At 34.9% G+C, this 25,996-nt stretch overlaps 1 protein-coding gene across 3 annotated transcripts; it reads left to right on the forward strand.

Annotated features, from left to right (window-relative positions):
- Window positions 1-1,383: 1,383 nt before the first annotated feature.
- LOC126817009 (uncharacterized) lies at window positions 1,384-18,879 on the forward strand. 3 transcript variants are annotated; one of them, XM_050543818.2, is made up of 19 exons: window positions 1,384-1,494; window positions 4,513-5,020; window positions 6,073-6,198; window positions 6,906-7,042; window positions 7,621-7,762; window positions 8,335-8,463; window positions 8,886-9,000; window positions 9,874-10,065; window positions 10,444-10,686; window positions 11,063-11,286; window positions 12,772-12,862; window positions 13,130-13,267; window positions 13,694-13,801; window positions 13,937-14,053; window positions 14,666-14,751; window positions 16,140-16,265; window positions 16,880-16,975; window positions 17,320-17,408; window positions 17,604-18,879. In XM_050543818.2, the coding sequence occupies exons 2-19, from the start codon at window positions 4,808-4,810 to the stop codon at window positions 17,746-17,748; spliced, it is 2,517 nt and encodes an 838-aa protein (XP_050399775.2). In that variant the 5' UTR covers window positions 1,384-1,494; window positions 4,513-4,807; the 3' UTR covers window positions 17,749-18,879. The 3 variants fall into 3 exon arrangements, with proteins under 3 accessions (XP_050399775.2, XP_055955858.1, XP_055955857.1); XM_056099883.1 differs by lacking the exon at window positions 4,513-5,020 and having other exon boundaries at window positions 1,404-1,494; XM_056099882.1 differs by lacking the exon at window positions 1,384-1,494 and having other exon boundaries at window positions 4,496-5,020.
- Window positions 18,880-25,996: the final 7,117 nt, after the last annotated feature.

The raw sequence follows: 25,996 nt of genomic DNA on the forward strand, positions 1-25,996 counted from the left end.
AGATATAATGAATTAAAAATGATTGAAAATTCTGCGTGGCCTGCAGATGACAAACAAAAACTTATGTGGGCTACTTTATAATCTGATGGAATTCAACTGACGTGATTATCTATCAGTGGCTTTAAAGTTAGACCAATATCATTTGATGCTGTTAAAATTAGGAAAAGAAACTTGAATATCTGTATCCAAGCACTAAAAAAATAAATGTAAATTTGATTATAGATATAGTGGATTTCACTTCATCTGTAATTTGTATTTTACTAATTGAGGGATCTTAAATGTTTTTATGTACTGTACTTCTATAATTGTGGGTTCTACTGCTACACATGTAGCCTACTTTTGAAATTGAACGAGGATGTCCAAGACTTTGTTGCTGCTTTATAACAACAGGCGCCATAATACCTATAAGCTTTTATAACATTATGTGTTTATCGATGTAAGTTCTGTTATATTGTCCACATTCATCAGATTTACTATATGATTTTTAATTTTATAGATCTACACTACATATTGTGTGATGTGCTGTATTTATTAAAAATTTCTTACTTGAATGTCTTTGAAACGTGTTTTTTTTAAATATGAATATAAATTGTGTCTAGGTGCCAGGGTTGCATTGAAGTTTTTCTTGTGTGAAGTGTGCGCATGCAATGTTTACGTTTTGGCGCACAAACACAGGTTCTCCTTGACTAAGTCGATCAACCGCTCTTAATTGGTTCACCAAATTCAGCTTTCAAATGGCCGATTTTTTGGACATGGTGCTGTACAGAGAAATCCTCGCGTATGATGTAATTTACATGGGATTCCGCAAACATTTCAGCGATTTTTCTGTAGGCCCACACATTGAAATACAAAAAGTCATAGATAGAGGAGAGAGAGGAATCTAAATGTTAAGTTAAAAGATAATTAGCCTATAGGAGATTCGATAACGAGTTGGCAGTTCTCACTATAATAGTTAAAAAATAGACAATAATTCAGGCAATTTGCTGAAAATTTCATTCAAATTGATTGACTATGAACCGAGAACTAAGCGATTGAAATTTCCGCCTAGCCTCGGCCATCATTACTAAAATCAGTAGGCCTACGATAAACAGCATAGTCTCGATTATCCAATTAATCGTTAAATCGTGAAGGAAAGTTTTGCAGTAAATCGGCTCATAATCCACTAATTTAAAGATCGCAGGCAAGTGAATTTTGATTGGCCATTTTGACTGTTTTGGTTATGTATGTAGCTACAATAACCATAGGCCTATGTATTGTAATCATGGATCGTATACAGTTCTATGATGTAATCATAGATAATACCGTATTATCTATGATGTAATCAAATGTTAATCAAGTCTAGCGGTGCAAGGGAGGCAACTCTGTCATTTTTTAAAATAATGTTGTGATTGACAACAGGAAAGATAGACGATAGATAATTCCTTAGCCATAATTAAGACACCTGATTAAAAGTGCCAATACCAAATAGTTGTTGTATGTGTGTGTAGCCTACTGGTAAATATACAAAATATACTTACTAATCCTAATACTACTTAGAGTTTATTAATTCACGTTTGTTACCAAAACAAGAACTATTTGTTTTTACTACTATGCTATGCTCTGATACTCGTTCAATAAGTTATAACCTGATTAGATTTAAAACTGTCTACCTAAAGTAAAGTAGTAACGTGCAAGTCTATGCATGACCATTGTCGTATGTTATATAATATGGCAGGCTAGTGCAGAGCCATTATTGACAACGAAAATATAAATTGGCTAACATACTTTAATCTGTAGGCTACTGGCCGTCAATGGAGAATCAGATAATATATACGGTACAAACTTTCAAAGGATTGGATCTTTTTGAGATTTTCCATAGATGAGTAAAATAATAGGCCTACACAGTTAGCATTTTCAACTAGTTTATCGTATGTGGGCTTGTTGTTTTTGACACAGGTTCTGAATTCTAGAAAGTTCAGGATCTAGGTAAATAAAGACTTTAAGAGCAATCTTTCAATAAATAGGCAATAGACCCATAAATTAACGGTTAGGCTATGTTATAGGCCTACTCAAAAACCTGGCAAAAACCATTGCAACCATCAAAATGTCTAGGGCAAAGTGTCAGACAATTTAGAATTTACTTGTTTTCTTGAAATATGAAGAGAATAACTTCCCATGATGGGGTGTAGCCATGGAGGTGTATATCTTGACTAGAGTGTATTCACAGTAGGCCTATTGTGGTCACGGACCCCCATTGACGTAACGTTAACGTCTTAGGTCGCCACTTGAGACCGGCGCCATGTTTCAACCGGGAAAGAATGACGGAAGTGCCCGGATGAAAGCTCTGTAAACAAAGGGAAATAGACTGATGGAGGGTGGACAAGCCCCAGTTAAAAAAGCAGTTCTAATTCAACAATGTCAACCTAAAAAAAATGATAATTGATATTTCTTACTTTACTGTCCTAAAAACAAAATCATTTTGGTCAACTGGTATATTTTTGGACCTTTATTATTAAGAATAACTCTATCATAATCATCATAATGACAACCGTGGTCTGTGGACATAGTATTGGTATGGTGTATATTAGTGTAGACGAAATCATGTTTATTTTATTAATTGAGCAAAGTGACCGTCCTCGAATGTCCAGATCCATAAAGTGTTCGGCTAAATTTTGAAACATGGCTCCTTGTAGTTCATATAAAACTTAATTTTGGATAGATTTAAATAATTTGTTGGATGATTTGAAATGAAAGGACTGCTTGATTGACAGATAACTATAACGTCATCCAGATGATAACAGTGATAAATAAAGAAATAAGATAGATTTTAAAAATAAATAAATAATCTAACTTGTCTGATGGGAAATATTTAAAAAAAAAGAAGGAAAATATAAATAGGGCTTATATGGTTTTCAATTTCCATATAGTGTCTGATTTTTCTTTGGTTGAAAAATATGGTGGTACATGTATATTAAATTGTACAAAAAAATAAGATTAACTTAATGAGATTTTCTCAGTAGCAGCGATTAAAAAAAAAAAGCGGGCCTAATTTTTTACAAAATTTGACTGGGAATGAAGTTTTCACGACTTTGTCGTTATTTTTATTAACCAATTTTTTAAAAACTAGTTCAGGGTTTTTTATTCGGGTTTTCTAAAAAAAAAAAAAAGCATATTGCAAGAAACTTTCACTTAAATACATCCATTTGTCACAATCGGTTTACAAGAATTAATTTTTGGAACTGTGTCTGGCGGCCTAATTAATTAAATTTGAGGGAGTTAAAGCAACTACTGGCCAGTTAGTGCATGTCTGTGACTAAAAGCTCCACTCCAATAAGCAGACTTCCTCCCCATGATATTTTTGTACAATGCCAGATGTGTATGTTTATATAATATACCGGTATGCAATTTCCATAATAATTAAAAATACATTAATTTAGAAGTTCACTATACACACGGATATTGTAATTATTACATAATAACGGTACTAATAAATTAAGTGAATGGACCCGCCCGGTTTCTGGCCTCAAGCTTCGAGTGTTCGACATCTGCTCGCTGTGTTTATTAAATTATTTTACACTATTATCATGATTATACATCTATTAGATCACTATTTTAATTATAACTTATCATACCTACTTATGAAATGATAATCTACCCCCTTTTCACCTAACATTGAATTAACCAAAACAACAACAACTCTCCGGTATGTTTGTATATGCAACGTATGCTAAATCTTTCAGGTTGTAAAATTGCCGCCAAGCCCCATAGCTGGCACGCGATCATGTAATCACCACACACTCTAGTCAATAATATATACATCTCTATGGTTGTAGCCCAACAATAGATCGAACTCTGGGGGATATTAAAAATGCTAAACAGAACAAAAACAATTCATAACAAAACACAACACAAGGTGTATATGGATATAACTACTTCTCTATTATTTAATAACTATGGAGATGTGACACAAAAATTGATCAATGAAATCATGTCAGCCCAATCTAAATTTAGTAAAGCTAGCTTTAATTTAATTATTAATTAAGTTGGTGTAAGCTAAAATATGTATAAATAGGCTGACTAGATGGATATTTATCATTAACTAGAAAACGTGACCTGTATGTGTTACAAAACATCGTTATTAAATAATAGAGAAGTAGTTATATCCATATATACCTTGTGTTGTGTTTTGTTATGAATAGTTAACCGTGCTTCTAGATGTCATTTAAAGAATAGAACAAAAACACTCATAATGGAAATAGTGAATTAAGGAGCCAGAGTGAAATTACTGTGTCTAAAGTTCCACAAGGTGACCAGCAGACAGTGTAAGATCAGATAATTTTTAAAAAATTGCAGAAAAAGTCCCCCCTTCCTCAACAAAAGCTGTAGTGATAATTCAAATTCAGAACTTCTCAATCATAAAGCAGAATCAAAACATCTATTGCTAATGTAATGGGAATTGCTAATGTAAGGGGAATTACGTCAACGAATGACATCATTAATTCTGACATTGCAAATGGTGAAAATAAATTTCAGGTCAACAACCCATCAATACATATATAACTGATAGTGATACAAGAATCCCAACACAATTGCAATCATTGGAATCAGTGAAAAACAACATTCCAAAAGAATTAAACTTGTCATCTTTGGTTAAAAGTAGCATACAGAGAGAATTAAATCTGTTACACTTGGTGAAAAACAGCATTCCTAAAGAATTAAAATTACAGTCAGTTGAAAAGCGTCAAACTGGAATAGACAATAACGTTGAATTCAAACAGAATTCCACAATAGGCTAGATAATAAAAGAAAATCTCCATCACCATCCAAAATGTCAAAAACCAAGCTTGAAACAGTAGCTGATGATAGCTTGGACAAAGAACAGAGATGTTTTGATATGGGTGTGAAGTGCTGTAATCTTTTAGTCAAACCCGAAAATCTTTATAAATTGGCCACAAAACAAGTGATGAAGCTACATCTGAAACGTTCTCTACCAAGAACAATCAGTTTTTCGCAGTTATTAAAAAATCTCTCCAATTTACAGGTAGGCCTTAAAGATCTATATATGCAATAAAATGTGTGATATTGTAAAAATAGCCTCTATTTCTTGACCAGATACTATGACATATTCACTCTTATAAAGCAGATGACATTTAGCTGTACCTTATGCAGGGGCGGATTGGGCGCGGGAACCGGCCCGGGCTCCCATGTCTGAGCGGCCCCTTTTACTGACCGCGAGGCCAACATGGGGGGTCCGGGAAAATTATGAAAAATAAACCCCAAATATGCGATTTAGTGGCATATCTGATTATAATCTCTGTCAAATAATATATCTCATAAATCGACCTGCAAGTAATTTACAACCATCAACCTGTGAAATCATCATATCGTCATATTATTAATTAACGTATTATCATTGTATCGACAAGAGAATTCAACTGGTTAAAATATGGGACAGGGTGCAGGTGACTCAATAATTAGTAAATTTGCGGGTGAATCCAATGAAATTTTCGGGTGATATTCGGAATCTCCATTGCAGGATTCCGAATTCCGGTCCACACCCAGCACACCCGGCCCAGAAAGTCTATTATACCAGCCCATTCCAGTGATGGCATGGTGCCCGTTAAAGCCACCGGCCACATACAACATGATCATCATCGCTTCATGGCCGGTCCAATACTCCCCCCCCCCCCTATAATGTTCAGCAGGAAAAGGTTTTTTAGACGAATTGGACCAAATTATTTTTTTCATTTTTTGTCCGACCGGCCCTTCGGGTGATCATCGCTCCATGGCCGGTCCAATACCCCCCCCCCCCCCCTATAATGTTCAGCTGGAAAAGTTTTTTTTAGACGAATTTTTTTTTTTCATTTTTTGTCTGACCAGCCCAATCCACCCCTGACCTTATGTGATGCATTAACATGCATTTGTCTTCGACTAAGTTTCATTAGCCCATTTGGTGCAGAGCCGTAGGATGGTTTACTCCATTTCATTTCATTTCAGTTCTTGTTGAAGCATTTATTGTTAAATAATATGTCTGTTTTTAAAATAAACGTTTTTTAAATTATATTTTATGTATTTTCAATAAATTTTTTTCAGATATTAGATCTTTCCTACAATAATATGGGTCCACAGGCTTTCCGAGCTGTGTGTCTAGCTATGTGCAGTAATATAACTATCACTAGTTTGAATCTGGCAGATAATAGAACAGATACAGATACTTCGGTAGGACTAAAACAATTTTATATAGATAGAATATACACTATAGATCTCTGGTATGAAATATAACTATAATAAGTTTAATACTTATAGACTCTCTATATAAATTTTAGTATCAGTATAAAAAGCCATAGCAATAAACTAAATAAATTTTTGGTTTTGCCTTGATCATTATAGGTATCTTTAAAAAGTTTATAATTAATGGCAAAGCCAAAAATAGCTATAGTCTGCAAGTGAACAAAAAAGTTCTAAGTAATCTGGGAGCCACAGTGGCTTTGCTTACTAACCAGGAAGTCCTGGGTGTTGGCAGATGATAAGCTACCTCCAGATTTTTAGCGTGGCTTCCTTTTGTTAGTACTGCAAGATGGACAGCCTGGCGGAACTTCTAGTCATTTGGATGTACACGTTCGCATACATGTAACCAAACCCATGTTAGTTGGAATTTGATGGAGAGTAGACAGAAACACACTGCTGTCGGGGCAAAATAACACTAGCACACTGCATGGCGTATTTTCCTTTTTGTTAGTGCAGAAACAAGTGAGGTCAAACTGCGGCAAGCTGCAGCTAGATACTGATGCTTACTAGTCCAGATATCATTTCATGTCCCTTGATCATAAAATATTGTTTGATAATGAGAAATTGATTAATGTCATGAAGTCGGCAGAGGCCTCCACGAGATCACTTGTCCATTTCTATTTGGACTGATTTTACAGGCATGCATAGGTAAAATGGTACAAGAAAACGGCACATTACAGTATTTAGATGTATCTGGTAATAGTCTAGGAAAGGATTATTTTTCAAGATGTGTTGGTCCAGCTCTTAAAACAAATACTTCATTGACAAGATTAAAGTAAGTAGACAGTGTGGTATATTGCCAAGCTCAGAATAACGACTTGAAATAACAGCTGAAATTTGGTTAATTGATTGTTGGTATGGTGAACTGTCAGGCCTGAGACCAGCAGGGGTATGTTCAAGTATTTAACGATGGGGTGTGGGGCTTTTGTGTGTCCGGGGTGGAGAAAGCATCAAGATTTTCAGGAGTTCCAGGGTGGAGAAAACGTCAAGAATTGCGTGAGGTCTAGGGGAATATCCAAGAATTTGATCAAATCAGAAGCTCTGAGATAATATTTCTGCTCATTTAGGTGCATACATGTATAGGATTAGAGTGGAGTGATCTAGAGAATTTCATATTTGGCAATAAATGTACGGTACACTTCTAGATGAATAAAAAGAAAAACAGAATGAAGTAGAGAATGTTCTTTTCTCCTCAGGTCGTACATAGAATATAGAATATACTGATATTTTAAACGTCTTGTTGAGATCAAAATTAAAACTAGTGCAAAAATAAACAGAAATTTAATCAATTGAGTTGTAACATGTGTATCGTCTAGTAGCCAATGACTTTAAATACATGTGCTGCTTTTACAGAGCCCAAAGTATTGGAATTGTTGATGTGAATGTTTTATTAGAAGGGTTAAAAGAGAATAAAACTATAACAGAATTAGATCTGAGTAGCAACCAAGTAACAGACAGACGTTCTTTAGGAGAGGGACTCAACACAGTTCTAAAGGTTGACTTTCATTAATATAAAACAATCTATAGAAATGTATAGAAAATGCATGCACTTTAGATCATTGAGTCAGGTGGCATGGTTTCAATCCCATGCTTGTAAGTGACAAGGAGGTCATCTGCCCAACCAGTCCTCCGGTTATATCCTACTGCTAAAAGACCTCTATATAAATTATACAACATGTTAATCCCGAAACATTGTTTGTATCGAGTGGATGTTAATCCTAAATAGTTCTCTGCCTCAAACTGTTCTTTGGCTAGTAAACCATTCAAATAGAAATGATTTATCAGATATCTTTGACTGACCATTCTACAACAGGAAAAAATGGCAGCATGGAATCAATGAAAAGTAATGTGAACTTAAGATGGTCTTACTTTACATTAGGATTTAATAGTTTTGGATCAATAATATGCTCTGTTAAGACAGCTCTTTATTTTGTATGTGAATGTGGTTCAAACAGAGTTCATTAACATATTTATTCTGATCATTGAAATGTAGCCAAAGTATTGAAAAATTCTACTAGTTTAATTCTTGATTTGTTTCTGTGTACTGCATTTTTGTATAATTTTCAGAATGTTGATTGCAAACTAAGCTCTCTGTGTTTGTGTAACTGTGATATAAATAGTGATGGTATTAAACTGTTGTTGGATGGATTACAGCTCAATAAATCTCTTGTAGAACTTAATCTTAGTGGAAATGAGGTAAAATCTGAAGACTATAGATAAATGAAATTATTCCAGCTTGTGAATAAGTTACATATGCTTTTATATACATGTACAGTCTTTATGAATGGATCTGATTGTTTGTTTTATGCTATTTTCTTAAATGCTCACATTGATATATGATGTTGTATATTGTCGGTGCCCCTGTCCACCTGCTTTCCACCATTTCTTATGAACACTGACTACATTTACCAAATGATCTCTATATTAATGAGGTGGCGAAGACTATTAGTATTAATTTATAGCAATTCCTGAAGAATTCTATTTCAACAAATGTCCTTGATTATGTTATAGAATCTTGTCAAAAGTGCCAATTATGATAACCTTTATGGACATTTCTGATGACTTACTTTCTGTGGGTGTATGCTTCATTGCCCAACAACCTATCTTTTGAATTGCAGTTTGAAGAGAGTGAATTGCTATATAATTTTCTTGTTTCTGCTTTCCAACATGATTCTTTGTCTCATCTTTATATAAATGATGCCAGAATATCCAATACATCATTGACAAGTGAAGGTAATTGTACAAAATATAATACAATGTAAATATTTTGTCCCTTTCTAAGGTTTTTATCAACAGGCTCTAATATTACTTGCCACAATATAATACAGTATCGCCAAAATATTCAGTTTGAAGAGATGGCAATTTAGTTTTAAAGCCAAACTACTTTCTCTTACATTGTCATGTTCGGTATCAGTCTTTGTCAGAGGGAGAAGTTTTCATTATTCCAGCTATCTGCTTCTACCCCTTTAACAAGTTGAAGAGAAGACTGAAACGGGATTGCTCTGTCAAATTTATCCACTGTATACTTCTCAATGATGAACTACATAGATGAATTATGCTAAGGAATTGTGTATTTAAAAAAAACACTTATATTGTCATGGTTTAATAAATTTTATAAATACACTGGTGATTGGAATTTATTATGACAGTTATATATTTGCTATGAAAATGAAATGAAATGGGGTTTTATGTCCTACTTTTCTGTACAGACTGGGCTGATGAAGATGGGCATACACCATGCAGTGTGCTGTGAGGAACATATTGCCTGGACAGTGGCGCTACAGACTACTAAATTGAATTCTAACTGTCAAGGGTTCTTCTACAAGCACGCCAATGTATACATGGGACCTCATTTTTTTCGTTCCATCCAAATGACTAGACAGCTGTCTTTGTCAGGCCCTCCGTCCTGCACCACTGACAAGGGGGAACACACCGGAAAATCCTGAGGAATTTTCTCGAGTGACACAGGGAGCGAACCCGAGACCTCCAGGTTAGCAAGCCAGTGTTATACTCACTAAGCCACCGTGGCTCCTATTTGCTATAAATATTACATGCAATTTATTTGGTATTTTAAAGTATCCATTTGTTTTTTTTTTCTACTTCTAGTTTCAGTAACTTCTTCAACTATATCATCCATGACTAGTTTAAAGTTGAATTCAAGCAAAATTACCAATCAGATGCTGTCTTTCCTGGGCAGAAATTTCTGTGGGAAATTGTGTAATTTACTTGATCTGGATATTAGCAATAATAATGATCTTAAGCCAGAATGTCTACAAGATATTGTAAAGCTTACACAGGGTATGTACTATCACAGTGTTTCAAATCATATCCTAGTGTTGCTTGGTCCCTGTTTTCTTATGGTATATAAGTTCACAACTGAGAGTTTATTTGTTACTGCATTTTTGTTTTCATTGTGTTTATGTTATACTCCACAAGATTAATTTTGCTCAACCCTAACTGTTTATTACTAGTATAAACTGTTGATCTAGTGTTATGTTTACAATTGTTTATAACTGAGCCCAACCGGTACTGGGCTAAACTCTGACACTAGTGTGGTCTGACTCATTATTTATGTATATATTTTTTCTTTTATTAAGCTAAAATGTAGCATTCTTCTCAATGCAATTGTTGTGCTGAAATTGTTTGTTGCTTATCTAAAAAATTCTTCTTTTCAAGATGCTGCTGGAAATAGTTCATTACAAAAGTTAACGTTTGGGTTGAATGAATGTGATAGTATAGCAGAGAATCTTCAAACACAGTTCCCCAATTTGGAATATTTAAACCTGAGAAAAGCCAGGATGAGTGTTGAGAAATTGGAAGGGTTATCGATAATTGTCAAGAATAAAGGTCTTCAAATATCAACTTTAGTTTTAGATGGGTTAAAACTTTCAGGAACCGAAGCTATGAAATCTCTTAATGGTGAGTAGTTCTTATGTATACCTAGATAATACCATAACGATTAATATCATTTGAAACAAAGTTCTCAAAGTTGAATCTTTCATATAAATGTTTCTTGTTTAGAAGATTAAGGGGAACAACTCAAAATCTTCATGTTTTTGGATGATTTTGCACAATGTTCAGTGTAGTGGGTTTTTTTTTTGTGTACCTGCAGCCAGTATTACAATATTAATCTATGCATCTTGCTGAATTAAAGTCAAATTAATTCAATTGATTGTGTTAAAGTTGGGAGACTAAAGGGGGATAACTCCTTCTTTTTGCCACTTTTGGCATTTCAGCTATACATGGTATATGTTTTAGAATTCTTCTCCATTCATTTCTATAATTTTGTTTACAGCTGCATTGTCTTCCAGTAATATAACAGCTTTAAGTTTTGATGGGTGCTCCCTAGCTGATAAGGATATGTTACAGTTATTTGATGCCATGAATGCACAACTTAAATTGCATATGTTGAAATTGTCTGCTAATCGCTTCACTGATGAATTAATAACACAACTTGTTATGGTTCTGCTGAAGAAAACAGACTATCCCTTAGCAGTTTTAGATGTTTCAAATAACGAGGTTAGCTTCTATTTATTCCTATATGTATATTAAAATAATTCCTGTATAAAACCTGTTACTGGATGATAGTTCATTGACTCCCATCCCTAGCTATTCAGGTTTGGAATTTATTGTTTCTTTATCACTGTCTTTAAACTGGCAGCCTGTTAATAAAGAACACCAGAAAGTGCTACAGCACAGACAATTTTGAAACTCACACACAGTAAAATAAAGAGCTGGAAACTATAAAAATATAAACACATTTGTAAAATAAATTTGTCACAATTTGATTAAAATACAGATCTATATTTTGTTTTGTTTTTCTATACTTTCGATGGCCTACACTACATGAAGATCTGACCAGTTTGACTCTATGACTTCAGACATCGATTAGTCAATCAGCTTTGACGCTTCTAGGGGTTTACCCACAGTACCGTGCAGAGCACGCCAAGAATTCACCGTAACAGACCGTTTCATTGACTAATTCCTCACATCAACTAGAACGCCTGTTATATAACAACTCTTCCATGTCCTAGTGTTGTGAAGACAAGTAAAACAAAATTTTGAACTATACTCTTCAAAAAAAGTAGGAGATATTCAGAAACAATACAAAACTGCGGAAATGCACTGCGGTTTTTATTAGAGGTAACCAGTGTATGTTAATAACAGGCCAATTGCCTACACATGAATATAAACAGTTCATATGGGCGGCTTATCTGACGGCCCCATTTCACTCGCAAAGAGATACACTGTCAAAAGTGAAAATGGACGTTTTTGTTTTTGTGTCTTAATAATGGGTAATTGCTCCACCAATCCTCAGACATTCAGCAATTCGTCATGGCATGCTCCCAATCAACCGTCCAATCATGATTTGGGGCAATCTGACCCACTCCTCTTGCAGTGGCACAGCCAATTCTTGCAGTGTTGTCGGTTGACGTCGATGAACACGTCTCCCGATCAAATTAAACGTAACACACTAAAGCAAAGATACGCTAAACAGTAATTCTTATGGAAAAACAGTAAATCTTATGCAAAAACCGATAGGAAAGCAAACATAGATAGGATAAACCAGCAAGCGGCAGCTTTCATCAACCCTTCCTTGAAGTGTCAAATTTGACAATGAACCCCTCCCACGTGTAGGGCGCTATTGCGTGTTACATGTGCAGCTCAGTGCTTCTGTTGGGGCGATAAGTTCTTCATCTGTGAACATACCCTCAAAGCATGTCAAGTGTCCATGACTATTTATCATATGACAACCTGCATAGGTATTTGCATTTCAATATCCCCTACTTTTTTTGAAGAGTATATATATAAAATGAAATGAAATAGGATCTGTGTTTTAATCAAGTCTATCAATAGAAAACCTTTTAAGCAGTTCACGTTTTTTTTTAAAAAGCAAACCACAATTGTATTATTCTTATCCCTATTAAAAATACTGAAGTGAGGAAAATGATTGTTAAATATTTCTTGTGTTCATATATACAAAGATTTTTATATTTATTTTAGCTGTGTGATCCAAGTCCAATTGAAATAAGTAAATTGTATCTGAAGAAAGGGTCTTCTTTACATAGTATTAATCTACACGGAAATAATATTGGCAAGTTGTTTATTTGTATATCAAGTTTCTGTTGAAATAGCTATATATATTGGTATTTAATAATTCACAGTTTAATATGGATCCATTTTCTTCAAAAGATTTTAACATGAAACATGAATACATTTATCTCTTAACAAATGAATGAATCGATAGTGTGGATTAGTGTGAAAAGCATATTATTTTATGTAAAAGTTCTTATATTTAATGTCACACTTCATTCATGTTTCCTTTATAGTTGTAATTAATAAAACCCTTTTTATATTCTAGGTAAATGTGGAGTTTTAAGTCTAATATCATGTTTAGGACCCAATTCAACATTAAAAACTCTGTATATGCAAAACCAAAGTAAAGCTCTTGAAGAATCAGAGGTTATTGAGATCGGTTTAAAGTTGGCAGATTGTTTAGGTACATTTCTTATGCATTGCAAATGTATCTTGTCACAAATATTAGTTTTTTTTTTAAATTGTTATTCTGAGGAGAGGTATTGTTAAATGGCAAATCAAATGTTGTGATTATTTCTAGTTTGGATTACTACTTTACTTTTCTTTTTATACACTTTATTTTATTTAATTTTGTTGGCATAAACTGTTGTCAGTACTACAAATTTTGATGATTGTCGTACATGAAGCATGGTATGATTGCTCCTTCAGATCACCTGATGCTATGTTGTGGTGGGTTAATTCAATATTTTAGCATTTTATTGCACTGACTTTGTACTGTTTTCATTTGTGCTGTTTATTATTCAGACTGTATTGTTTCTCAGAATGAAAACACATAGGTGAACAAAAACAAGTATTTGAGAATTTATTCCACAATTTATATAATATTTAGGTTATAAAGTCAATAACAAAGATGGTATGATAGAAATCGGATGTAGTGATTTACCTACATTACCTGATGGTTTCCTCGTGAATATATCCGGTCTAGGTGGAACCACAGGTATGTAATTGTTTAAATATAATGACACAGATTTTTTATTTTTAACTTGCATTACATGATGATGTAAACTCATGTATTATTAATCTTTCTGTATTGGACCTTCAGAAAATTGTATTTAAATTGTTGTTTTTACAGGTGATATTGGTTATAAACTAGATTGTCAAGCCATCATTACTGATTTATCAACCAGACAGCTTCTAAATCTTTCATTTTCTGATATAATGGAGTTAGCTTCATCTTTAAAAGGATATGGTATGTATGCTGTAGAAATTGTATAAGTATAATAACCTCTTTCTACGGATTTCATGTATGATTTACCAACTGTCATCCCGTCATTTAGCAGCACATCGAAAACAATATCCTTGAAAATTTTAGGACAATAAAATGTTTTGATTAATGAATGTATATGGACAGCTATGTTTCTTTTCTCAAATGATGTTAATGTAACCTACATAATTACAATTCTTCACAGACAATCGGTCACTATACGTTTTACGTTTTGAACACAGAAAGTTGTATTTGGAATGTTAGTTTGAAGTATTGATTCCTTCTCTCACCTTTTTTATGACTAATTTAAGGGTTGTTGGCCAGGGAAGATAGGCAGAAGGTTTGCAGGTGTTTAAGTTGTTTCATACAGAATCCATTATTAAAATACCTTATACATTGTTAAAAAGCAGGATTTCTTAATCTTACCTTTCGACAAATATATCTTAGAACTCTCTACTACTTTATAGTTTTAACTGTTTTCTGGTTGTCAGACATCACAATAGTCACAAGGAAAGAGGCTGACATTTTGCAATTTCGGACTATTGGAATCTTTGAAAATTGATTGTTTTATTCTGGGTTTTTTTTTAATAAAAACAGATAATTGTGATTGTATATTGTCTATGGAAGAATTTAGTCAGATTACTGGTGCTAATAAAGATAGAGAAGTGCCGTCATGGTTACAGGTAAGTATATTATTTTAATTATGACTCAAGTTAAAGAAGAGTAGCTTTAATACATGTAATGCAGGGGCAGATTGGGCCAACGGGCGATCGCCCGAGGGGCCGGTCGGACAAAAAATGAAAAAAATAATTTTGTCCAATTCATCTAAAAAAACCTTTTTCTGCTGAACATTATATTGGGGGGGGGGGGGGGTGTATTGGACCGGCCATGGAGTGATGATGATCATGTTGTATGTGGCCAGTGGCTTTAACGGGCCGCCATGCCATCACTGGAATGGGCTGGTATAATACACTTTCTGGGCTGGGTGCGTGGGTGTGGGCCAGAATTCGGAATGGTCAAAATTTTCTCAACTGTCCCATTTTTTAACCAGTTAAATTCTCTTGACTCTTGACGATACAATGATAATACGTTAATAATATGACGATATGATAATTTCACAGGTTGATGGTTGTAAATTACTTGCAGGTCGGGGTTTTGGCCTAAATTAATCGATTTATGAGATATATTATTTGACAGAGATTATAATTAGATATGCCACAAAATCGCATATTTGGGGTTCTTTTTTCAAAATTTTCACGGGGGAGAGCCCCAGGACCCCCCGTCTTGGCTCTGCGGTCAGTAAAAGGGGCCACTCCGACACGGAAGCACGGGCCGGTTCCTGGCCCCAATCCGCCCCTGATGTAATGTGGGCAAAGCTGTCAAGAAAAAGAAGCAAGTTGACAAAGTACAATTCAACTTAAATATCAGTAACTGTTAGCCTTGTGAACCTACCTGAGAGCAACATCTCTCACAGATAAGCCCAATAAAAGGTGTTCCAGTGGCAAACAGTGTTCCAGTAAGAGTTCACATATCTTGACTATTGACATAAAATTGTCATAAATTTGTTCAGTTTAGACATTCTGATCATGCATTTTTCGGACAATATATAATTTTTCAATATATAATCCAGTAAAAAGTACTCACATTTAATTAAGAAAGTAAAAACAGAATATCAAAGTTTGATAAACTTCTGACCTGGATTCATGGTTTTCAGTTTTATATTCCATATTTTACTTTATGTCATTTTGTAGTTGTTTACTGATCCATAGCTGTCGACTATATGCTATACTGATGTCCAAAAGAAAGTATACACACTAAAAGTATGACTAAGTTTTGTTTAGATTAAAAACATTTGATAAAGCATTACTGAGTTTGTCTAAGCAAAATAAAAATGTGAAACAAATTGACATTCTACCCAAATACTGTATACCATAGAAAAACGACTTTGATTGATGCAGCACAAAATGCCCAGTGTATACTTTCTTTTGGACGTTAGTATATATCTAGTGGAGAAAATATTTTAAAAAAGCATACAGATGAAACTAGTTATTATAATGTTTATATTTAACAGGTATCAGGTAAAAGAGAATTAGCTTTATACCTGTCTAATCTACCTGGTAATGCTACAGTTAATAAAATAGAAGCACTATTTGATATGGAAGCTGATTGTAGTGTGGATGAAGTCTGTCTTATGAAGGTGAACGGAATTACAGCATAATCCAGTTACATTAACTATAATTATCTGGATGGGATTGTTTTTATTAGATTGGCCCTCTTCTTATAAATTCAAATAAAAACGTTTTCCTTTTTTAAAAAAAAAAACCACTGGTGAACTTCTGAAGCTCAATTTCCCTCTCTGTTTTGTCCAAATTCCATACAATCCTTGAATACCTTTATAGTTATATCTACATACTTGCTAAAGGTATAGTGGTAAATGATTGTTGGAACTGAACAATTGAACAGTGGTCACCTCATATGAGTTATGTAACCCTGTTATTCAAACATAGAAATCACTTCTGAATGGCTAAGTATAAGTATATTCTTTTAAACAAGCCATTTGGTCTGTTTCTTCACAATTGGCATTTAATATGTGTACTTAATCCGGTTTTATCAATTCATGTCCTTTGAATCTGGGACTGTTACTTTCATTAAATTCTGACTATACATATTGCAGGTTCTGTGGTATGTACTCCCAGCATTCTATATATAACATGACATGAGATCCAGTAACATACAAGGAAGAGAGTACTTGTTTCCCCTCTTTATTAGGGATAAGAATGTGATTATAAATATAATGATATATTATTATAGGATCCTGTAACCCGATGTAATAATGGTGTTGGATGGGTGTTAATGTGTGATGAGACCAGTGTTAATAAAGCTGTAGATTTCTTCCATCAAGGAGAGGTACATGTATTGAATGAGTTTATAGTTTATTTTCAGATTGAATTCTCTCAGTGCTATGAAAGATGTCAAGGTTTGGGTAACACACTAACTGAATATAATCTCAACCAACCATGAGGTCAAACACCTCGCACTATCAAATAATCTAGCATAATGGTAGGGCACCTTTATGTAAAAATTGTATTTTTCTCTGTGGTTGCTTCATATTTAAATTTAAAATTCTTAGACAGTGTGTCAGCAGATTTATGAAAAATAAACAAAGAAATGACACAATTATCCCTTTAAATGTAACATACCTTATGACTATTGTAATTGTCAGAGGACTTATGTTTAAAATCTTATTCCAGGCAAAAGTGTTTGGTCAGCCATTTATGATTTCAAGAATAAAAGTTAGGATTGAAGACAACGCTGGTACTGAAGCGGAAAGAAAAGCTAGGTAATAAATTTCCGTCTTAAAATGACTTGTCCTTTTTGATTTGGGTCAAAAATGAAATTGTCGATTTTATTTGATTTTATATACTGATTGGTTTTGTATGAACACTATATTCATTGAAAATTTCGAAAATATAATTAATCAATTTAATTCTAAAGTCTCTTATTGAAGTGAATTTTCCCTTATATTATTTTTCAGACAAGACATGGAGGAACGATTAAGACAAAGAAAGAAAGATGACGCAGCACATCGTCAGTTGATACAACATAATACAGAAGAATCCTGGAAGAGGCATGCTTATAGACTTGCTCATCCTGCTTATGCTGATGGTAGAATCTGGTAGAAATTCAATTCCAGTAACTTCTGACATGTTAGAATTTATACTTGGACATCATGTGGGCAGAAGGGTTATTTCCCATTAAGATTTAGTACTGAATCTATTCATACTGAATATGCTCACCTACGACAAATACACTCTCCGAGAGTGGAATAGTTGGATGAAATTTTTAATTTCTTTACTTTTTTATTTGCTTGAAGTTGAAGTAAGTTAATATTGACCATCTATTGAAGAAAAACAAAAGCTATATGGATTTAATGATCACAGTTTTATTCATTTTTATAGTATGTAAACATGTTGTATGTGGATAGAGATAGAAGCTTTATGTTTATATGAATACATGTATTGTATAAGAAACAAGCTAATTTTGTTGCTATAGTTACTACTATATTTATTAAATTTCATACTGTTTTAAAGGTTATATTTAAGATTATATTTTAGATTACAATTGAATTTAATAGGAATTTCTTGGAAATTGTGCAGCTATATATCTTGATGGCAGCTGCAGCTCTCTGCTTAGTTCCTTGTCAATAAACAATAAAGACTGCATGTAATTCTCCTGTAAGTCTTTTCCTTTTTTATTTCTCAGTTAATTGGATCTCGTACAAAACAAAAAGAAAACTACTGCACATCACATCAACAGTATTTGATAATAGTTAGTTTTAGGCTGATTTGTTTCTGAAAAAAAAACAGTGGCCCTTGTGGTTGTCTTTATTCTACCCCAGCCCAAATTTATCTATAATATTATCTCTAATCTGTATTTCAAATTAAACCATATGTTAGTCCCGAAATGACCTAGTTTATGTCAGTGTTAAATCTCTCTCTCTCTCGCTCTCTCTCTCTCTCTCATCTGTATTTCAGATGTAATATCTGGATTGTAATCAAATTTCCTTACTTTTAATGTGGGATTCAGACCACTGACATAGGTGTCAGCATTTTATTGTCCCAAAAAACAAAATTAGAGTGACAATATTGACAACAATATTGTACGTATTCACCACGTCAAATGAATAATTCTACAACAATTAATAAGAAGTTCTATACAGTTTGTTTGCAGTTAAAAAGGTGTTTTTAAACATCAAAACATCAAAAATTAGACTAAAACTTATAACTCATTAAAACCGCAGAAAAATAGGAATTAAATGGTATTAAACCCAATTTCATTTCTTGTTTTACTTTCTTCTAAATATAATTTATTTATTTTTTAACTACTTTACATTCGTATGGATGTCTTTTAACTATTTTACTTTCTTATAAGCTTATAGATATCTTGAGCTATTTTACTTTCTTATGGATATCATTTAGCGAAGCTCTTGGGGTGATGGAAAGAGTATCGGGTTGTTCTTATAGTACCATAGTTTCTATGCTTGAAGCCAGATATGGACACCCTGCAAAAGTAGCAGCAGAAACTTTGAAAGGTTTAGTGAATGTCCCCGTACTGACAAGCTCTGATACTAAAGAATTGTTGAAATTTTCTGAGAACTTACAATCAGCTATCAAACGTTTGATAGGTATTTATGAGGCTGAAGCTAGTACCATGGCTAATCTAAACTTGGTTGTATCTTGTTTGCCCAATTATCTCATCAATAAGTGGGGTGATTGCTGTTATAATTTGAGAAGTAAGGGTAGCACACCACGATTAAGAGACTTGGGCGAATTTGTAGAGAAGCACGCTGCTATTGACCCAGCCTTTGTGCCACTGAACTCCAGTGATAACTTTATTAAGCATAAAAAAGATAAAATTATCCTAATAGACGCACAACTACATTATTAATTGATGTTTCACAAAAAATCTGCACATAAAACATGTGCATATTGTTCAAAAAATCATAACCTATCTAAATGTGGCGAATTTACACAGAAATATTTAGACACTCGTTGGAAAGTTATAAAAGAATCGAAAGTGTGTCACGTGTGTTTATTGCCAGGATACCTTTGTGACAACTGTCGTGTTAGTATTCATTGTCCCTGCTCGAATGAAAGAAAACACCAACCATTGTTACACATTCCTAGGGGCAAGCGTGAAAATTATAAAAATAAAAAAACACCCGATGATAAAAACACTGACGAAACCGACGTTAAAACTTCAGTATGCCATGCTACAATGATTGAAAATCCAACTCTGACGGTCCTATTACATGTTGTTGCTGTGCGAGTATTTGGACCCCAGGGAAAGTCCCTGGGCTTATTGCCAATGCTTCTAGGGCAACTATTATAGGTTGTGAGATTTCTAAACCTCTCGGAATTCGAGGTCGAAAAAGTCTGGTCAATGTGAGCACAATTACCCAAAGTAAATCCGAACAATTTGAAATTGCGAATTTTAACATCCAATCTGTATCTGGCGATGGTGCTGTGTTTGAAGTAAAAGAAGGACTTATTACTGATAAATTTAATATCAACGAGAAGAAGGTGTTACCACACTACATTAACTTGAGTCTACATACACATTTAAAAGATCTCGATCTTCCGGACGTTGATATCAAGAAGGTGACCATTTTGATAGGTAAAGACATGCCCGAGCTTCATATTTTAGAAATTCGAAAATCTGATAAACACGGAAGTGAACTACAAGGACCACGTGTACCTTTAGGATGGGTGATAACCGGTACTTTAGGAAGAGTTCTAGTTCCGAAATCAGTTACCTGCAATTTTACTCATGTTGATAAAGACTTGCACCAGGGGTGTGCTGGCAGGGAGTTTAGGAGGAAGGTGTCCTCCCAGGCCCCCATTAAACAATAAGTCCACCCGTATAAGCGGGCCCCCCTGAGAGCTCTAATTTTCATTAGCATTATATTAAGCAGACCTGTCATGAGTGTCTTGTGTAGTACAGTAGTATGTCTTATAGTCAAAATAGCAGCATCAATTTGGAAAATATGATACCTAGATTTCTCCCAGAAGTGCTTGCAAAACGCGTTTCCCCGTTGTCAAATTTCAAAAATTTTCTGGGGGGAGAATCCCCTCAGACCCCCCTACCAGCGTCGCGCCTTCGGCGCCTCCCGGGCTCCTTCGGGGCCAGCACGCCCCTGACTTGCACAATTTGGTTGAAAAGTTCTGGAAATTAGATGACTTTGGTTCGAAAAGATTGAATATTCCAGAACGGTTTGAAAATGAATTGATTGAAGAAAAGCGTACTAATATGATTTTAGACAAGACTACCCGGTTAATTAATGGACACTATGAAAACGGTCTGTTGTGGAAAAACGATAACGTGATTCTACCAAATAATCGACACCAAGCCGAAGATCGGCTGAGAAGATTGAAACGTTGGTTCGAAAAAGATGACGATATTGGTATCGTTTACAATGGCGGATTACATCCCAAAGGGATATGTTAGAAAGCTTTCTGATGAGGAGGCGAAACCGACAGGCCTGAGAACGTTTTATTTGCCACATTTTGGAATAAAGAACGAGAATAAACCCGGTAAAGTAAGAATTGTGTTTGATGCCACAGCGAAATACGGTGGTACATCGTTGAATAAACAATTATTGACTGGACCAGATAGAACAAACAACTTAGTCGGAGGACTCTTACGAATCCGTCAAGATAAAATAGGCCTTGCCGCCGATGTTGAAAGTATGTTCCACCAGGTGCGTGTTAGAAAGGAAGATCAAGATTCTCTAAGATTTCTGTGGTGGACACATGGATTTAATAAACCCCTATATAAATACGTCATGACTGTTCAAACTTTCGGAGCAGCGACCCGCCCTGCTCAGCCAATTCTGCTTTATTGAGGACCGCGAAAGACAGTGAGATTGAATTTCCCACTCCAGAAGAGGCTATTGATATTGGACAATAAGTTGTTGAAATATGTAAAAATGGCGGTTTTAAATTGACAAAATTTCTAAGTAATGACAGAAACGTTTTAGGAATATTCACTTGGTTTAGATTTTGACCAACTGCCGAATTCCAGAGCACTCGGGCTTTAGTGGTTTGTTGAATTGGACACTGGGATTCAAAGTCACGAATTTAGACAAACCAAACACAATGAGAGGAGTGTTATCAACAATTTGTTCGGTGTTTGACCCTATCAATATTGCTGCCCTTGTAATGATTCCTGCTGAACAGATCATGCAAGAACTCTGGCGTAAGAAGTGGTCGTGGGATCAAAAGGTATGAGAATTGCTTGGGAAAGATAACCTCCAACGCTTGGAAAACGTCAAAGTTCAAAGAAGCTATTTCCACCAAGACAGACATGAACAGGGTACAGTTGTTGAATTGCATCATTTTTGTGACGCCTTGGAAATTTCCTTAGGGTGCGTGTCCTATAGGAGAATCGTGTACCCAAATGGTGAAATTGAATGTTCCTTTGTGATGGGTAAATCCAGAAATCAACTAATAAAATCAACCAGTATTCCTACACTAGAATTACAGGGTGATGTACTAGCCGCTAGAATCCATATCAGTTTAATCCGTGAAATAGAAATTGATATTGACAGAACCTATTTCTGGACTGATTCGATGATAACACGGAACTATATTAACAAATGAAAATCGTCGTAACCGAAATCCGTGAAACAGAACCCGACCAATGGCATCACAGCCCTGGGAAGTTGAGCCCTGCTGATGATGTAAGCAGGGGACTTGAACAATTCAATTGTGACAATCGTTCGATTAGAGGACCTCAATTTCTTTGGAAACCCAAAGATCAATGGGCGGATTTGAAGATCGATACTGTTAAGTAAGAATTGTGTTTGATGCCACAGCGAAATACGGTGGTACATCGTTGAATAAACAATTATTGACTGGACCAGATAGAACAAACAACTTAGTCGGAGGACTCTTACGAATCCGTCAAGATAAAATAGGCCTTGCCGCCGATGTTGAAAGTATGTTCCACCAGGTGCGTGTTAGAAAGGAAGATCAAGATTCTCTAAGATTTCTGTGGTGGACACATGGATTTAATAAACCCCTATATAAATACGTCATGACTGTTCAAACTTTCGGAGCAGCGACCCGCCCTGCTCAGCCAATTCTGCTTTATTGAGGACCGCGAAAGACAGTGAGATTGAATTTCCCACTCCAGAAGAGGCTATTGATATTGGACAATAAGTTGTTGAAATATGTAAAAATGGCGGTTTTAAATTGACAAAATTTCTAAGTAATGACAGAAACGTTTTAGGAATATTCACTTGGTTTAGATTTTGACCAACTGCCGAATTCCAGAGCACTCGGGCTTTAGTGGTTTGTTGAATTGGACACTGGGATTCAAAGTCACGAATTTAGACAAACCAAACACAATGAGAGGAGTGTTATCAACAATTTGTTCGGTGTTTGACCCTATCAATATTGCTGCCCTTGTAATGATTCCTGCTGAACAGATCATGCAAGAACTCTGGCGTAAGAAGTGGTCGTGGGATCAAAAGGTATGAGAATTGCTTGGGAAAGATAACCTCCAACGCTTGGAAAACGTCAAAGTTCAAAGAAGCTATTTCCACCAAGACAGACATGAACAGGGTACAGTTGTTGAATTGCATCATTTTTGTGACGCCTTGGAAATTTCCTTAGGGTGCGTGTCCTATAGGAGAATCGTGTACCCAAATGGTGAAATTGAATGTTCCTTTGTGATGGGTAAATCCAGAAATCAACTAATAAAATCAACCAGTATTCCTACACTAGAATTACAGGGTGATGTACTAGCCGCTAGAATCCATATCAGTTTAATCCGTGAAATAGAAATTGATATTGACAGAACCTATTTCTGGACTGATTCGATGATAACACGGAACTATATTAACAAATGAAAATCGTCGTAACCGAAATCCGTGAAACAGAACCCGACCAATGGCATCACAGCCCTGGGAAGTTGAGCCCTGCTGATGATGTAAGCAGGGGACTTGAACAATTCAATTGTGACAATCGTTCGATTAGAGGACCTCAATTTCTTTGGAAACCCAAAGATCAATGGGCGGATTTGAAGATCGATACTGTTCCCGTTGAAATGTTAGAAGTTAAGGAGGTCAACGCGTTTTCTTCTGAACCCAAATCGTGTCTTTCCCAATTAATAAACAAACATTCTAACTGGAATTTGTGTGTCAGAAATGTAGCTTGGATCGTGAAATTTATTGGCTGGTTTAAAACCGATCCAAATAACAGATCGAAAATCGAGAAACGAATTACAACTGAAGACTGTGAATTTGCAACCAAATGTATCATCCGAGAAGTCCAATTCGGAATTTTCCAAATGAATTGACACGTTTGTAATCAAGTCAATGTGTGAGCAACTCGAGTAACATTGTCAGGCTTAAACCTTTATTAAACGATGGCATCATCCGTCATCCGTGTAAGTAGTAAACTGACAAAGGCTCCTATCTCATAATATGATGCGAAACATCGATACTTCCGCGAAAACATCATGTTACGAATATGATAATCGTCATTTCCATAAAGCAAATGGACACCGTTGACACGAACAAGGGCTTTCGTTAATCCGAGAAAGGTTTTGGATTTTCAAATCAAGAATTGCCATTCGTGAAGTGATACAGCCCTGCATATTGTGTAGAAAGCGTAATGCCATATGGTACAAGAAATGGTGAATCTTCCTAGTTATAGACTAACCCAGTTTGAAAACCCCTTTACTTATACTGGACTAGATTATTTTGGTCCTATGTATGTGAGGCGTAGTAGAAAAGTTGTAGAAAAACGTGGTGCGTTATTTGTATGCATGAACTCTCGTGCCATTCATTTGGAACTTGTGAAATCACTAGGTTTCCTCGGCAATGGAAGCTGGAAAAGAAATCCGAGAATGCATCCAGAAACTGAACTTCGGCATGGTAGAAATTGCAAAAAGTGTAAAGCGTAGTTTGAAAGCGATGATCGGAAATGACACTATCAACGAGGAGGTATTAACAACAGTTTTGAAGAAGCTGAAAGGATCGCAAACAGTAGACGCGAAACCCTTTAACGCGAAACCCATTGAGCGAAAATGCCGAAGACCCTTTAACTCCGAACCATTTCTTGAATGTTAAACCCAGTGATTATTCCCCAGGAAATTATTTGTGAAACTGATAAATTGAGTAGGAAAAGATGGCGCCAGTGCCAATTATTATCCAATCACTATTGGAATAGGCGGTAAAGGTGTATATCCCCACTCTTCAAAAAAAAAAGGTTAAAACCTAAGCGTAATTAATTTTGTGTATAGACGATTTAGTCTTAGTGTATGAAGACAATATTCCCAAGAACCAATGTCTTCTTGGCCGCGTAACTGATGTATTCCCTGGACAATTTAGTTCAGAATGTTGAAGTTAAAACTAAGAATTCGGTTCTAAAAAGACCCATTCTTAAACTGTGATTATTAGAAGCACATGACTGTGAAGTTTAGACATATTCGTTTGAAATATTGAAGGGTTTGAACTGTTTGAAATATTTTGTATACTTATTGAATAGGCTACGTACCTATGCAACTATGTATATTTCATAACAAAACACAACACCAAGGTTGGATCAAGACGGGAGACATTAATAGTGAAACCATTTCTGCCATATTATATATTTAACCATAATAAACCACAAAACAAAATTGCATTTGTCAAAATTAATTGAGAAAAAGGAGGTAACAGGACAAAAAGATAAAAAAAACAATGAAAAACTAATTAAACGTTCTTAATTTTTAGATTAAATATTTTTAATTTGGCATCTAACAAAATATAAATTTTGTGGTAAATCCCCCAGATCCCATTACGTCCTTAGCATGTGCTTAGTTTGCTTAATGGTTAATCCAGTCCTGATATATGATAAACCTTGCTAAAGAGAAATATCAAAATGTCGTTAAGCTGAAATGTTACAGTGGGAATATCCCCAGAGAAGTAAATATGATTTTTTTTTTATATCACAAGCTGCAATACACCCAATGGTAGTTCTTTCTAGAACACGCGATACAACTTCGCCTTCAAGGAGTTCACATAACCAACATACCTTTATTGTACTTGTTAACGTTATTATTTAAAAAAAATCACTGTTTGTGTCTAGTCATTGGTGAAAGTCATATTCCTTCTCTTAGCAGGCGTGTAAATTAATATTAACCTACAAATGTCATTGCGTTTGTCTCAATTATATGCCAGGACACGCATTGCAATATAGCTAGTACCCTTTACTGACCTTCTTCCTCATGTGACATACGTAAAGTTAAGGCACGCTAAAATATTATTCGGCTAATACTTGTTTTGTATTGCATCTCACGGAATAACAGTTTGTTCAGGGGATGTTTTCTAGATAAAAATAAAGTCTTTAAAGTACAGCCAAATCGATATTGACATAC

This window comes from Patella vulgata, chromosome 3 (genome assembly GCF_932274485.2).
Source record: "Patella vulgata chromosome 3, xgPatVulg1.2, whole genome shotgun sequence".
NCBI classification, from domain to species: Eukaryota; Metazoa; Mollusca; class Gastropoda; family Patellidae; genus Patella; species Patella vulgata.